This window comes from Ictidomys tridecemlineatus, chromosome 10, assembly GCF_052094955.1.
Source record: "Ictidomys tridecemlineatus isolate mIctTri1 chromosome 10, mIctTri1.hap1, whole genome shotgun sequence".
Taxonomy (NCBI): Eukaryota; Metazoa; Chordata; class Mammalia; order Rodentia; family Sciuridae; genus Ictidomys; species Ictidomys tridecemlineatus.
This window is the reverse complement of record NC_135486.1, coordinates 137751247-137765474: the sequence shown is the minus strand read 5'-3', so window position 1 is coordinate 137765474 and position 14228 is coordinate 137751247. Positions and strand designations below refer to the sequence as shown.

General features: G+C 54.2%; 1 protein-coding gene across 5 annotated transcripts; it reads left to right on the top strand.

The window, feature by feature from the left end:
• The first annotated feature begins 5344 nt into the window (after nucleotides 1–5344).
• Nucleotides 5345–12504, top strand: Prss27 (serine protease 27). Of its 5 annotated transcripts, XM_078024490.1 has the most exons (7): nucleotides 5345–5482; nucleotides 5837–5978; nucleotides 8999–9025; nucleotides 9925–10087; nucleotides 10882–11153; nucleotides 11616–11785; nucleotides 12081–12504. In XM_078024490.1, the coding sequence occupies exons 2-7, from the start codon at nucleotides 5930–5932 to the stop codon at nucleotides 12372–12374; spliced, it is 975 nt and encodes a 324-aa protein (XP_077880616.1). In that variant the 5' UTR covers nucleotides 5345–5482; nucleotides 5837–5929; the 3' UTR covers nucleotides 12375–12504. The 5 variants fall into 5 exon arrangements, with proteins under 5 accessions (XP_077880616.1, XP_077880618.1, XP_077880617.1 ...); XM_078024492.1 differs by having other exon boundaries at nucleotides 5346–5978; nucleotides 9546–10087; XM_078024491.1 differs by lacking the exon at nucleotides 5837–5978 and having other exon boundaries at nucleotides 5376–5482.
• The last annotated feature ends 1724 nt before the right edge of the window (nucleotides 12505–14228 follow it).

The following is a 14228-nucleotide window of genomic DNA, read 5'->3' as shown; positions in this document are numbered from 1 at the left end:
GCATCTGTAGGCTGTTTTGTGAAGACCCAGACCTGGACCAGTGCATACGGGTGTGGGACCTACATATGTGGGACCTTCTAGTAGGAAAGGGGTGATAGAGGTGAGTGTGATCCACAACACATGGACCTTGGGGCAAGAGACAGCAAATAGACAGTTACTATGAGTGTGATGAGTGCATTGGTTAAAATAAGGAGGTCTAAGGGCTAAAGAGTGTCTCATTCTGCCAAGGAAGCTGCCACTTGACCCTACAGTCAGAGGGTAGCAGTCAAAAGAAGGATGACAGGACTTGGGGTACAGCTCAGTGGTAGAGCACCTGCTTAACATATACAAGGCCCTGGGTTCCATCCACAGGGGATGGCAAACACAGGTGTGGTAGCATATGCCTGCAATCCTACCAGCTTGTAAGGCTGAGATGGGAGGTTCAAGGCCAGCCTGGGCAACTTAGTGAGAATTGTCTCAAAACTTTCAAAAAGGGCTGAGGATATAGTTTGGTGGTACACTGCCTTTGTGTCAATCCCCATTACAGGAAAAACAAAAACAAAGAACACAACAAGTGGAGACCCCAGGCTGAGAAGGCCTGGAAAGGCCCGGGTTTGTGGAGGCCCTGTAACAGAAAAGGCATGCAGACGCAGATGGGAGATGGAGCTGAAAGAGATGGCATTTCTCCTGGCCGAGGCTTAGCAATAATGGCCAGCTGTGGGGCAGAGTTCTTGACCAAGCGGGGGTCTGTTATTCTCCAGGCTTGACCTCCCTGTCTCTCCCAGCCTTTAGTTGTATCTCCCACTTTCCTCCCAATCCAGCCAGGAAGGGATACTGAGTCCAAAGATTACTGACTCTACACCCAGCCCATGATGCTGTGTTTAAACACACGGTTCTGTCCCTCTGTGTCTTTCTTGCACACCCACACACATGCGTGCATGTACAGCACCAGGAAAATTTTGCCCAACTTCAGCATGTAGCTGGATGTCATGACTCAAATTCAATTCTCTGAGGTTTTTGTTTTTAACAATATGCCAGGCATGGTGGTGCACCTACAGTTCCAGTGTTAGATATACCAAGGTGCCCAAGAAATCAAACACCTGTGCTGGAAAGTAGGCAGTCAAGGCATTTACTTCTGACACAAGGGCATGCTACAGAACCTGGCTAGCAAGCACACCTGGGCGGCAGTCCCCTGGTTTATATACCTAACAGCACGGCCCTTCACCCTTATTGGCAGACTCAAAGGTACAATCTCTGCGATTGGCTAATTTTAAAATTAGGGCAGGCAAAAGGGAAGGGCTATAATTAAAATGGCTACAATTGGATCCAATTAAGGCTGAATTCTATATTCTGAAAGTGGACCACCAGACTTTGTATTTCTCATACCAGCTACTCAGGAAGCTGAAGCAGGGGGATCTCTCTCTTGAGCCAAGGAGTTCAAGGCCAGACTAGGCAATACAGTGAGAATTTGCCTAAAAAAAAAAAAAGGCTATGCCAAACCTGAAAAAGGAAGCTGCCTCTGAAAAGTTTTTAATCTTGATACATTTAGATGTTTCAGTATTTATGTGTGTACTTTGTATTCCAGGATTATAAACATATCTTTTCAATATTCCTATAGTTTTGGATTTTAAAAATAAGTTTTTGAATGACATGAAGATAAACTATTTTCCAATTTTATTTGCTAATTTTTTCACTGATGTTTATTGAATCAATGGTCTTTTGATTTCCACTATTGAAATGACATTGATGCAAAATACGTTCATGTATTCCCGTTAGTTTTGGTGGGGAAGCAGAACCCCCAGGAGTGATGTGGAGTCAGGCATTAAGCGTAAGGTTCACTTTTATGTGCAGCATATTGAGAGCAAGGGAGGCGGAGAGGGCACTGTGCCCAGGGACTTGCTGCTACGACAGCTGATGGAGAAAATGTCAAGCCAGAGCAGGGAGAACCAGAACCAACTGGGACCACATCTGTGACTAAGCCCCTGACTCGATGCCTCATGTGACCTGCAGGCGGAGCTGGCTCCCTTGGCCTCCAGCCTACAGGAGGCCTGGCCAGGGACTCCAGTAGTGGAGAAGATCTGATGGGGGCTGGGGAGATCACCTCATCTGGAAAACAGTGAAGAAAGAAAAGAAAGGGTGGAAAAAGTTATTCCAGGCCAATAGTGGGAGCAAGTGGGCCAGTGACATTAATGTTGTGAACACAGAACTTCAGGTGGCTGAGGAACTTGGTTGCTTTTGCATCTTCCTGTGCTGTGTCCCCTTTGCCTTCCCTCTGGACTGCGGCTCTCTAGAGACTACTGTCTTCCTTGGGTGCACTTGCCTTTCTCCTGATTTGGATGCCCTGTGTCTTGGATCTCACGTCTTTCTCTGCTTATCTCGTTCTGATGGAGCACATCCTACAGTGGCCTCATCAGGTTAAAGATGATGCTGTGGGGGGGGGGGAGGTGCTGATGGCAGTAGCAGCAACCCCATCTCTGGAGTCTCAAGGCTGATGAGCAGCCGGCCTAAACTGGAGCACTATCCTCATACTATGGTAAGGGTTCCTTCACTGCTCTTCTTTGACCACTCTCTGTTTCCTACAGCCTACATCTTCTGCTTCCTTGATTTACTCCTCTGGGAGAACATCTTTCCTTTAGTGGCTTCCCAGGAGTAGGGTGTGTGGGGAAAGCTTTTGAGAGCTTTCATGATGCATGAAAATGTCTTTTTTTTCTTGCACTCTTGCCTGGGAGCAAAGTGACACTGCGTCTGACTGACCTAGCTCTTCCCTCCTTTCTTCTACCACACCCTTCCTGAGGCCATTATGGGTCAACCATGGGACCAGAAGTCAGGCTCCCATTAACGTCCTGCCCTGGGATTGTCTGCACTGAGTGGGAGAGCAAGAAGCTCTAATCTTTTAGCTGGGATTCCTTGGAGAGGAAACTCCAGCTGCAGTGCATCCTGGCTCTGGGTGCCCTCTCAGAACGCAGCAGGCAGGCTCCAGGGAGAGGCCTTCAGCACCACTCAATCCTGCAGTTCACCTTCAACTGGAACCCCTGCGGGGAGTCCAGGAACCCCAACTGTGGGCATCTGTTGAGTTCCATCAGACCTGATCAAAAGAAATTCCCATGAGTTCAGGACAACTGGTCATGGCAGTACCTTGGGCAAGCCTTTTCTTTAAAATGTTACTGTTATTAAGTTTTAAATTTTTTTCATTTTATACCTTCCTACAAATCTTTATACTCCCCTTTTTCTAATTTCCTACAAATCACAAGCATTGTCCATATTTACCCTGAAAATGTCATTTTTATAAATTCTATTCAGAGGATGTATTTGCTGTTGCCCTACAAGTTTTTATTTTTGTTTGTTTTTCCAAATATAAATAAACTAGGCATGAATATCTTTGGTCAAAATGCCTTTTCTGTACTTAAGACTGGATGGACTTCCAGGGATGAAGAAGTCACACATCAAAGAAAATAACTCCTTTAACACAGAGGCACTGATTGACAAAAGGCCAGTTCCATGCCCACCTGCTGACCCACTTCCCCCTGGCCATGAGTAATGTCATTCCTCCAACCTCCAACTCTGTGCTAACCCCTTACGGACAACTGGCAGCTCCTTCTGTGGCTTTGATTTGCATTTATTTAATTACTGAGGCTGGACATTTCTCAGCAAGTCCATTAGCCAAATTGGTTTCCTCCTGGTGACTCCTCTGGGTCCTTCACCCATTTCACCTTTTACATCCAGTGTTTCCCTCCTCCTCCTCCTCCTCCTCCTCCTCCTCCTCCTCCTCCTCCTCCTCCCCCTCTTCCTCCTCTTCCTCTTCTCCTTCTCTTTTCTTCTTCTTCTTCTTCTTCTTCCTGTACTGGGGGCTTATGCATGGCAAGCACTCTAAACCTTGAGCTATATCCCCAGCCCTTGTATTCAATGTTTCACTGAACAGTTTCTTTTATATAATATATATTAATATGTATTATATATGTGTGTGTATGTATGTATAAATAAAACTTGTTGATGGACCTTTATTTACTTATATGTGGTGCTGAGAATTGAACCCAGTGCCTCACACATGCTAGGCAAGTACTCTACCACTGAGCCACAACCCCAGCTCCCCAAGTTCCAATTTTTAGGAGAAATTTGAAATCATTCTGGATTCTTCTTCATTTGTTCAGTGGATGGTGTGCAGAAGACACCTAGCTTCTCACTCACTGCAGCCCTGCCCTGCTGCCTGATATCAGTTTTGGGTTTCACAGGCCCAGCTGGTGTGTGTGCTGCAGAGGGAACCAGGGTGCTGGTTGTTTGATTGCAGACCCCTATTTTATTCCTCCGGAGTCCAGCCTTTCCTGGTGTCCTTGCTTTCTAATTGCATACTGACTTCTTTTGCAAGACTTCAGAGGAACTGGCTTTGGGGAACTAGCTGAAGTCTATGGCCAAACCATCCTGAATCTCCAGATCTCATTTAAAAGAGGAGGGGATGCAGAAAGGCATCCAGGAGAAAGCAGTTAGCCTCAAAGGGTCCCAAACTGTTTCTTTTTTTTCTTTTTTAAAATTATTTTTTAGTTTTCGGTGGACACAACATCTTTATTTTATTTTATGTGGTGCTGAGGATCGAACCCACCGCCCGCGTATGCCAGGTGAGCGTTACCGCTTGAGCCACATCTCCAGCCCTACTGTTTCTCGAGTGCCTGGAGAAGTGTGGTCACCCAGAGGTTTTGAAACACTTTCCAGTTGATAATTAGACCCTTTTCTCCTGTAAATGACGCCTGCCATCTCCTCCCCGCTGCAGGGCGTGTCTTTTGTTCACCTCTGTTCCCCATACCTAGAAGCGCTGGGCACCCAAAGTGTTGAATGAATGAATGAACGAACGACTCTGGAGTCTTCCCTCTTCCTCCCTCCAGCTACCGGAGGCAGCCCCGCGTCTCACACACCGGACTCCAGGGACAGAGGAGGGTCGGAGGGAAGGCGTTCCGCGCCTGGGGACGACCCAGGGGTCGCGGGGGACAGGGAAACAATGGGCGGCCCCGGCGGCGGGACAGCTCCGCGCCTGGCGGCCACCAGGGGGCAGGCCGGGCCGACGGCACCGCGACACGCCCACCGCACGCGCAGGCAACCGAGGCAGGGCGGCGTCCCGGGCCCTCCCTGCACCTGGACACCGACCCGCGGACGCGGAGGGCGTGTCCGCCCCGGCCCCGACTCCTGCTCTGACGTCAGTCCAGTGTCCCAAATAACTTCCTCTCGGACGTCTTCCGCCGCGGCCGATCGTCCTGGACCTGGCGGGCGCGCCCAGGGCAGGCGCGGGACAGCCACCCGGCCTGCCACCCGCCGCCTTCCCGGAATGGCTTCCGCCCCGCCCGCCCGGGCTCCATCGGGGCTGCGCGCCGGCGGGGCTCTGCGGCCCGTGGTCCCACTTCCCCCGGCGCTTCTTTGCTGCACAAGCGCCCCACGCCCGACTCTTCAGTGCCCGTCCTCAGATCCCGCCTCCGTGAGAGCGTTAAGGCCGTCCTCTTGGAAGCTGGGCACGCAGAAGGTGCTCATGAATATCGAATGAATGAACCGAGGGTCTTATGGGGGAGCTGCTCCAACACAGATGAGGACTGTGATCAGTTGTGGGGGGGTCTGGGCCTGCTGGGGAGTGGCCGATCAGCTCATGGTGGGGGGACTCCAGGGCACAAGTCCCCAGGTCACATAAAAAAACAGGCACATCTTGGCACCAGCACCCGAGGGTGTGTGGGGTGAGGGGTCTGGCCTGCGGGGTTCAAGGGGTTCAGGACCAGGTCAGTGAGGAGCCAGGGTTCTGGGGCACCTCCTTCTTGATGGAGCAGAGCTGGATGGGCTGGGCTGACAGGTTGGGTGGCATAGCAGGAACAACACTCACCTACAGCATAAAACCCCACTTCATGGAGCCCTGCAACTCGCTAGTGCCAGGAGCTCCTGCCACCTCTGACCCCCCACTCAGCTGGACCAGGCTGAGAACATGAGGCAGCCCCTACCCCCTGCACCGCTGCTGTTGCTGCTGTGGCTTGGTGAGTCCTGGGTCAAGTCAGATCTGACTGCCCCTCCTGCCCCCCAACCCCAGGAGCCCTCTGCCCTGCCTGAAGCTCCAACTGAGCCCCTGCTCCCAAGGCCTACCTAAAGTTACAGGATGGGCCTCCTCTTCCCGACCCAATGGTTGGGCCCCCAGGGCAGGTGGGAAGACTCCAGATGTTCCACCTGGGTGGGTATGAAGTGGGGAAGGCAAGATGGGGCCTGTGGGTGCAGATCTGACAGGACCCCAAAGCTGCAGTCTGGCAAGGGCACCTCTCCACCTTCCTCAGGCACTCACAGTGTGCCAGGCACTGGGCATGGGCTCCCCTGCTTCCTCTCACAGTGGACTCTCCCCACTTCCCCAGAGAAAGACTTCATTTGTGCAGGAGTTGAAGTTAGGTCAGGTGAGCTCCAAATCCCTGGGCCATTGTCAACTAGGTTGGGGAAAAGGACTAAGCTGGAGTTGCCACCTGAGCCTGGAGCCCACGGAGGCTGATTGGGGGCTGAGCAGAGAGCTGGGGGATGAGGACAGGTTGCAGAGGGTCCCACCCTCATGCCCACAGAGAATCAGGCAGTGCACTGCCAATCCTAGGCTGTGGTCAGCAGGTTCCAGCCAGGGCCCCCATCTGCCAGGCCTCTCCCTGCAGGGCGGGCCGCTCTCTACCAGGGAAACTCTCCCACATTCTTGGGCCAGCTGGGCCAGCCCAGCAGCCACCATACTTCCCTGTCCTCAGATCACCTCCCAGGGCAGGCCAGGTCACTCAGACCATAGCCTAGCCAGGGCTTTAGGATTCCTGTCCCCAGGGGTAGGAGGGCACCAGGTGGACACCTCTACTGGGCTGTGCTAACCTCCCCCAGCCTCACTGGCTGGCCTCCCACTCCTGGCCTTAGGTAACAGCAGGATAACACCATTCTTTGAGAGTTCATTTCCACAGAGGTTTGACGCTGTGGTTGCTCCAGCCTGTGGGGCAATCAAGGTCACTGCCAAAGTGGAAACAGCGGCCTGCAGTTTGGAGGCTGGGTCAAGGGGGTCCCTCCTAGTAGCTTAGGCCTCATCTGGTTCCACCAGCTACAGGAGCTTCAGAAGCCCTGGGCCTGGGGGCTGATCCGTGCCCATGCTGCTGGCCCCTGACAGGATGCCTGCCCTGAAGAGCTCAGCTCTCTAGGTCAGCAACCCCCACCACCATTCTGTCCCTCCACACATTCCCTGAGCTCAGGCCCCTAGGCATGGCTTTGTCTTGAGCTCCTAGGTCTGTGTGTAAGATGAGTTTCCAGGTGGGACAGAGAGCTTAGGAACCAGCAAGGCTTCTGAGACTGACAGTGCAAGGGAGGAGGGCTCCCAGAGGAGGCAGTGCTGGCGCCTCCATCTGGACTGGGGCCCACTGGGAGGAGCAGAGCTGCAGCAGGGAGGGTGGGTCTGATGGTGAGGAGGGCCTGTTGTGGGGACTCAGGCAGAGAACTGGGAGAGAAGAGGCTCTTCCAAGTTCCTGGAGGGAGAGAAAGGGTCATCCAGTATGTTCATGCCAATGTGGACAGAGGGTGGTTGGCTGGAGCAGCATTTGAAAAATGAATCCTCAGGCCTCAGGAAGGGCAGAGGGTTAGGTGCTGGAAATCTAATCATAAGATATTACACTAAGATGGAAGACAACCCTCCCTGGGGCATTCACACTTTAACTGTGAACACAAGTTACTCAGAGGACAGTCCAGGGCACCCTTCCTGTTTCCAACTGCCTATCTGGGCTGACATCACACTTGTCCCCCACTTCTTCTTGGCACCCCCACTTTGAGAAGTGAATAGTCCTACCCTGAGCCTTAGCTTCCTGTCACCTGGTCCACAGCTGCCCCTCCCTTCACCATCCATCCCTGCCCAGGGAAACTTGCCGTGCTGTGCACTGAGGACTGTGTGGAACGGGAGCCTGGCAGGAAAAATGAGGACCTCTGAAATCCTTAGGGTCCTTGGGCACCCCAGGCCACGCATGGCTCAGCAAGTCCCTGGGTTGGGTAAGGTTGACAAGAGCAGCCTCCACCTCTGGGTTCTTTTTTTTTTTTAATATTTATTTTTTAGTTCTCAGCGGACACAACATCTTTGTTGGTATGTGGTGCTGAGGATCGAACCCGGGCCGCACGCATGCCAGGCGAGCACGCTACCGCTTGAGCCACATCCCCAGCCCAACCTCTGGGTTCTTAAAGTGGCTGGGGTTTAGTGAACATATGGAGCCCCACAGGGAGAGCTGGCTCTCCTGGACCCCTTCCAGTCTGACATGCCTGCCCCAGGGACAGACAACTGGGAGGGTGGAGCTAAAAGGTCTCTCTCCAGGGGGCCTGGACCAGGACTGGGTTAAGCACAGCAATGGGTGTGGGGGTGAGAGGCCTTGGGAAATGGAATTTCAGGCGTCCCCACCTCACCCAGAGTGGTGCTTGCTGTCTTCCACTTTTCTGTCAGTCCCTTGAAGCAAGGGTTCTTGGCCTGGGAGCAGGCTCAGCCCCTGGAGTCTCAGGAGGCTGCCCCCTGTGGCTGCAGGGCTGGAATTCTATTCAAGAACACAGAGCATGAAGCAGACCTGGACAAGACTTGGAAACCAGGCTTTACAAAGCCCCAGGTGGCTCCAGGGCATCCTCACTCCCCAGCTCCTTGCGGCTCCAAGGGAAAGGCAGACCCCACGCACCAGTACTGCAGTTCTATTCCCTAACCTCAAAGCTTCCAGACCTGGACAGAGATGGACCATAGAGGGAAAGAATCCTGAAGGGACAAGAAAGGAGTCATCCTGCTCCAAGCAGGGGAAGTCGAGTCACAGGGTCACCACACTGGCCTCTCCTGGTTGGCCTGCCATGTGGACAGTAGTTTGCTGCCCTTGCAGATAAGCTCTGCCACAGGCCAGACCTGGAGTAGCTGAAGATTCCTGCTCTCTCCTTCTGGATCTCTATGGCTATCCTGAGGGGAGGGAGTACAGGCGAGTGAAGGGAGGACAGACCTGGGCATAGGAAAAGTTGGCTGACAATCCCTTTTGTTCACTTTCAGGAACTCAGGGGGCCAAGGCTCTAAGAGGTAAGCAGGCGTGACTGAGAGCTGCAGGATGGGCCAGAACACCCACCCACCATTCACACACACACACACACCCCACCACCACCACCACCACCACCATCCCCCACATCACACGCAAGGAGCCGCAGAAGGAAGCTGGGTAGGGAGGCACATGCCTGTAATTCCAGCAACTCGGGAGGCTAAGGCAGGAGGATCCTAGGTCCAATGCAAGCCTTGGCAACTTAAAATAAAGAATGAAAAAGTAAAATGGCTGGAGATGTAACTCTGCAGTAGAGAGCCCCTGGGTTCAATCCTCACTACTAAATACATAAATAAATAAGAAAGACCCAGAGGAATGCACAGGGCATCTGGCAGTGGCTTATCAGAACTGGAGCCCAGAAAGGAGTGAAAAGGAAGAAGGTCCACCACACACCCAGCAAGTCAAGACATGGTAGGAACAGCAGGCACGAAGCACTGCACAGGGTCAGGAAAAGGGCCAGCACAGACCTGAGGCTTGTCTCACTGCACCAAGCCTGCCCCTCAGGGCCACCTACCTGTGAAGGATAATCAATGCCTGGCTTCCATACTTCCATGAGCTGCATCAGGCCTTGGATAGCTCAACCCTCATGACCATTCAAGAACACAGAGCATGAAGCAGACCTGGACAAGACGTGGAAACCAGGTTTTACAAAGTCCCAGGGCAGGTCACAGTGAGGGCCTGAGAATAATGGTGGGCAGGGCTGGGGGAATCTCCCTATATCAAACTCCAATCAATGCTCTGGGCTTCTGACTTCCCAAGGTCCCCGAGCAGGTCAGGGGCCAGGAAGACCAGGAATTGAGCAGAGCAGAAGTTGGTGTGTGGTACTGGGGCTGGAATCAGGGCCATGGAACCAGCCCCCAGGGAGCATCCCCTGTTCCCCCAGCCTGTGGGCACCCCAGGATGCTGAACCGGATGGTGGGCGGGCAGGATGCCATGGATGGCGAGTGGCCTTGGCAGGTCAGTATCCAGCGCAATGGGAGCCACTTCTGTGGAGGCAGCCTCATCACAGAACGGTGGGTCCTCACCGCAGCACACTGCTTCTCCAAGTGAGTGAGCCCCCACCTGCCCTGTCCCCCCAAATGACCAGAGTAAGCCAGTTCAGCACCAGGGACAGCGCTGAGCCACTGCAGGCCTGTGGGCTGCTGCCTTGCTGCCTGTCCAGCAATCCCTCCCAGCTAGGAGTTTCCTTTAGGTCAAGCCAGACCTAACTCCCAGCTGCGATCCCTGACCCCAGCCCTTGCTCCCATCAGCTGGCTTTCCACCAAGGCCCTGCGCACCTGGAGTCCTGACCCACCTCAATCCACCTCTCTCTGGTATCAGACAAGCCAGAGTTCTGAAGAGCATACCCTATCTTCTTCATCCTTCTATGGCCACCTATGTAGTACCTGGGTAGGGGGCCAGATCCCCACCCCACCCAGTCCCAGCCCCTGGGGTTTCCCAAGTGCCTCACCCCCCACCTCACCAAAGCCCTGTGGTTCTTCTGAAAGTCCATATCCTACACTCAGAAACTCAGCCTCAGAGACCACACAGCCTGCCTAAGGCACACAGGCAGGGCTGGGCCCTGCGTTACCTGGGGATTGTCATCTCCTTCAAACAACAGGCCTTTCAATCCCCACCTTACAAATGAGGAAACTGAGTTAGAGAATTTGTTAAGTCACCTGGTACCAGGGACAGAACTTCAGCTTCTGTGCCCCCTCACTTGCTGGGCAGCTCTCTAGTGATGACACTTTGGGAGACAATGTGTAGAGATGCCAGGCAGTGTGGTGAGCCAGATGCCCTCCCCCAGTTCCCTGCTGCCTAGCAGGGAGGCTCACACCAGCTCTATGCTCTTTTCCACCAGCACCTCAGAAACATCTCTGTACCGAGTCCTGCTGGGGGCACGCCAGCTGCTGCAGCCAGGGCCACATGCCGTGTATGCCCACGTGAGGCGGGTGGAGAGCAACCCCCTGTACCAGGGCATGGCCTCCAGTGCTGATGTGGCCCTGGTGGAGCTAGAGGCACCCGTGGCCTTCACCAACTACATCCTCCCGGTGTGTGTGCCTGATCCCTCAGTTGTCTTTGAGAAGGACATGAACTGCTGGGTCACTGGCTGGGGCAGTCCCAGCGAGCAAGGTAAGGGGCAGAGCCAGGGGATAAAGGGGGATGTGTTGGAGAAGGTCCAGAACCAACAACCATTTTCTGTTGATATTGGTATGTATATATATGTGTGTGTGTGTGTGTGTGTGTGTGTATGTATGTATGTGTGTGTGTGTATGTATGTATGTGTGTGTGTGTGTGTGTGTATATATATATATCCTTATATATATATATATATATCCTGTCCTGAAACAAATGGGGTGGGGCTAGGAATGGAGCAGCCATTCCAGGAGCCACAGAGACAGGGACAGGAAGCCCAGTCTGGTGTGGGGAAGAAAGGAAGAGGAATGCAGTTTTACAAAGCCCTGTAGCAGAAAAGAAGGTCTAAACACAAAGGAAACTTGGGGAGGGACAGGCAGCTGTGGTTCTCAAGAACCCAGGACCACGAGGTTCTGGCTGGACTGCCCACTGAGCACAGACTGCCATGACCCTCCTCAGACCGCCTGCCCAATCCGAGGATCCTTCAGAAGCTTGCAGTGCCCATTATTGACACGCCCAAGTGCAACCTGCTCTACAGCAAAGATGCTGAGTCTGGCTTCCAGCCCAGAACCATCCAGGATGACATGCTCTGTGCAGGCTTCGCAGAGGGCAAGAAGGATGCCTGTAAGGTAGGGGCAGTGTGGCGAGCTGGTGACTCAGCCCTGACCTGTACCCCGGCTAAGGTGGGCTGTGTGCCCATCATCCCTAGCCTGGGAGTAGTCCTAGGATCTGGGCGGGCCCAGGAAGCTGCATTTCTAACTCTCCCCACCAGGGGTGAACTTGACTGGAACACCCTAGTCCACAGAGGTGGGACCAGCAGATGGGGGCGAGGCAGGAGGCTCCTGGGAAGGGACTAACAATAAGTGCAAGTTTACCCCCTGAGGCTGGTCCTGGGCTCTAATGGGGCTTATGTTTCCCTTGTAGGGTGATTCAGGGGGCCCCCTGGTGTGCCTTGTGGACCAGTCATGGGTGCAGGCTGGGGTGATCAGCTGGGGCGAGGGCTGCGCACGCCGGAACCGCCCAGGTGTCTACATCCGGGTCACTTCCCACCACAACTGGATCCAGGGGATCATCCCTGAGCTGCAGTTCCAGTCAGGGAGGGAGGGTGGCCAGCAGCGAGACACTCAAGGCCAGCAGCGCCTTGGTCAGAACTCAGCACCCTGCCTGGCTGCCCACATGGTGCTGCTGGCCTTCCTGATGCTGCCTGCCTTCCTCTGAGCCCTCCCAGGCTGGGACCAGGTGAAGCCCCACCCAGGGTGTACATTTGTAAATAGGCTTCCATCCTCCCCTCCCTTAAACACCTGTCACTTTTATTTATATTCACTTCCAATAAAAATAGTGCCCCTCAGGTTGGGACCTTTGGGGGTCTGGGGCTGAGTTGGGGGGAAGATTTGGAGGGTTTGGTCCCTGGCGGGTGGAACCATTGGAGGCATACCAGGCTAGGATGCCACTGGGTCCCAGGACTGTTCTGTCCTGTGATGCTGTCCCAGACCTCCTCACAGGAGGCTGCTTTGCTGTCACCATGTGCCTCAGTTTCCCCACCTGAGTATCTGCCAAGAGCTGCCCCATGCTGGGAACATGGACAACGACCAACATACGTAGAAAGTTGGGTTACAAGCCAGCCAGTGCCTCTGCAGGAACCCTGCCCAGGGTGGGGTGGGGGGCTGAGGAGGAGGCAGGACCACACTGGGGAACTATAGCCTCCTTCCCCAGGCACCTTCCCCGCTCCACAGGAGGCTTCTCTAAGCAGTGTTAGCTGTTGCCTTGGGGAGTGCCCAGGCCCTGCACAGTCCAGCTCCACAGCTTCCTCCAGGGACATTCACCCCATGTCCTCCCTTTTCTACACTGGGGAGTCTGAAGCAGAGGGGTTGGACACACCCAAGTATGTGCATTGATGGCCACACACAGCTGCCTGCCCCATGTGGTGCTAGCTGCAGGCACTGCTATCTGTGGAAGTGGCTGTTTGGCACAGGTGCTGTAGACCACAGCAGCACAGTAGCGACCACCAACAGGAGTCCCCTGGGCCACTTGGTGGCCTCTGTGGATAGATCATGTGCTGAGCTCCTGCTTCAGACCAAGGTGGGTGTCTGGTCCAGGAGGGGCTGCTCTTCTGTCCTATGAGGGGAGTAGTTGCCCTGGAGCCCAGTTTGGGGGTCAGTTCCTGAGATAGCCCAGGAATAAGCTCTGGGCATCCTGGCTGACAGGTGTTGGCTTGGGGCCCACCTCGAAGTATGCCTGCAACCACTGTGGGTTTTAAGGAGCCTACCCTGGGGTGGGGTTATGGGAGGCTGGAGGAGGTGTGGTGACATGTCCCACCTATATACCTGGAGCCTCTGTCCCAGCTTCCCCAGGACATGTGGCTGGGCTGGGCCAAGCCTAGGGAAGACACTACACAGGCAGACATCATGGAACACAAGAGACCCTGGATCCCAGGGCTTGAAAAGGGAAATAGGTTTATTTTATGCAAGTCACAGCTCACACTAAGCTCAGTGTGTAAGGACGGAGGAGAAACCCTAGGTTGCTGCAAGCTCTTCTGCATGCTGGGTGTGAGGGGGCTCAGATGGAATTTTCAACATAGCCACCAGGCAGTCTCCAGTGATCTGCCAGGTGGGTGGCACCAGCTGCAGGGAGCAGCTGGCACAGCCAGGCAGAGGACCAGGGAGGGAACTTTCCCCACTGGTGCTCAGAGCAGGTGACACTAGAGCATCCACAAAGACACACATGTGTAGGCACCACGATTGGCCTGTGGAAACCCAGGAGAAAAAGTGCTGGGAGGGGACCCTTCTTGCCCCATAAACCTGGGGCACAAGAGCATGTGTGGGAGCAGAAGACCTGAGGGCCAAGTGGCCCTGCCCAATGCCACCATCCAACTTAGGTGCTCAGAATGTAGGACAGGTAGGGGTGTGGCAGAGGGAGAGCCCCAAAGCCAGGGATACCCCTGCTCCCAGTATCAACACTACTTTCCTCAGAAAGCTCAGTCTGTCCAAAGGGATCAAGGCGGTGCTGTTCCCACTCATGGATGGATGGTGCCAAGACTGAAGGGCTTTCACCCCCAGTGCCAGCACTGGGGGG

What these genes read in the sequence shown, in the direction of transcription:
- Prss27 (XM_078024490.1), top strand. Translation starts at nt 5,930, where the DNA reads ATGAGGCAGCCCCTACCCCCTGCACCGCTGCTGTTGCTGCTGTGGCTT. An exon ending in GGGCAGTCCCAGCGAGCAAG is followed by an intron (nt 11,154 to 11,615) that starts GTAAGGGGCAGA and finishes GACCCTCCTCAG; the next exon opens with ACCGCCTGCCCAATCCGAGG. An exon ending in GCAAGAAGGATGCCTGTAAG is followed by an intron (nt 11,786 to 12,080) that starts GTAGGGGCAGTG and finishes TTTCCCTTGTAG; the next exon opens with GGTGATTCAGGGGGCCCCCT.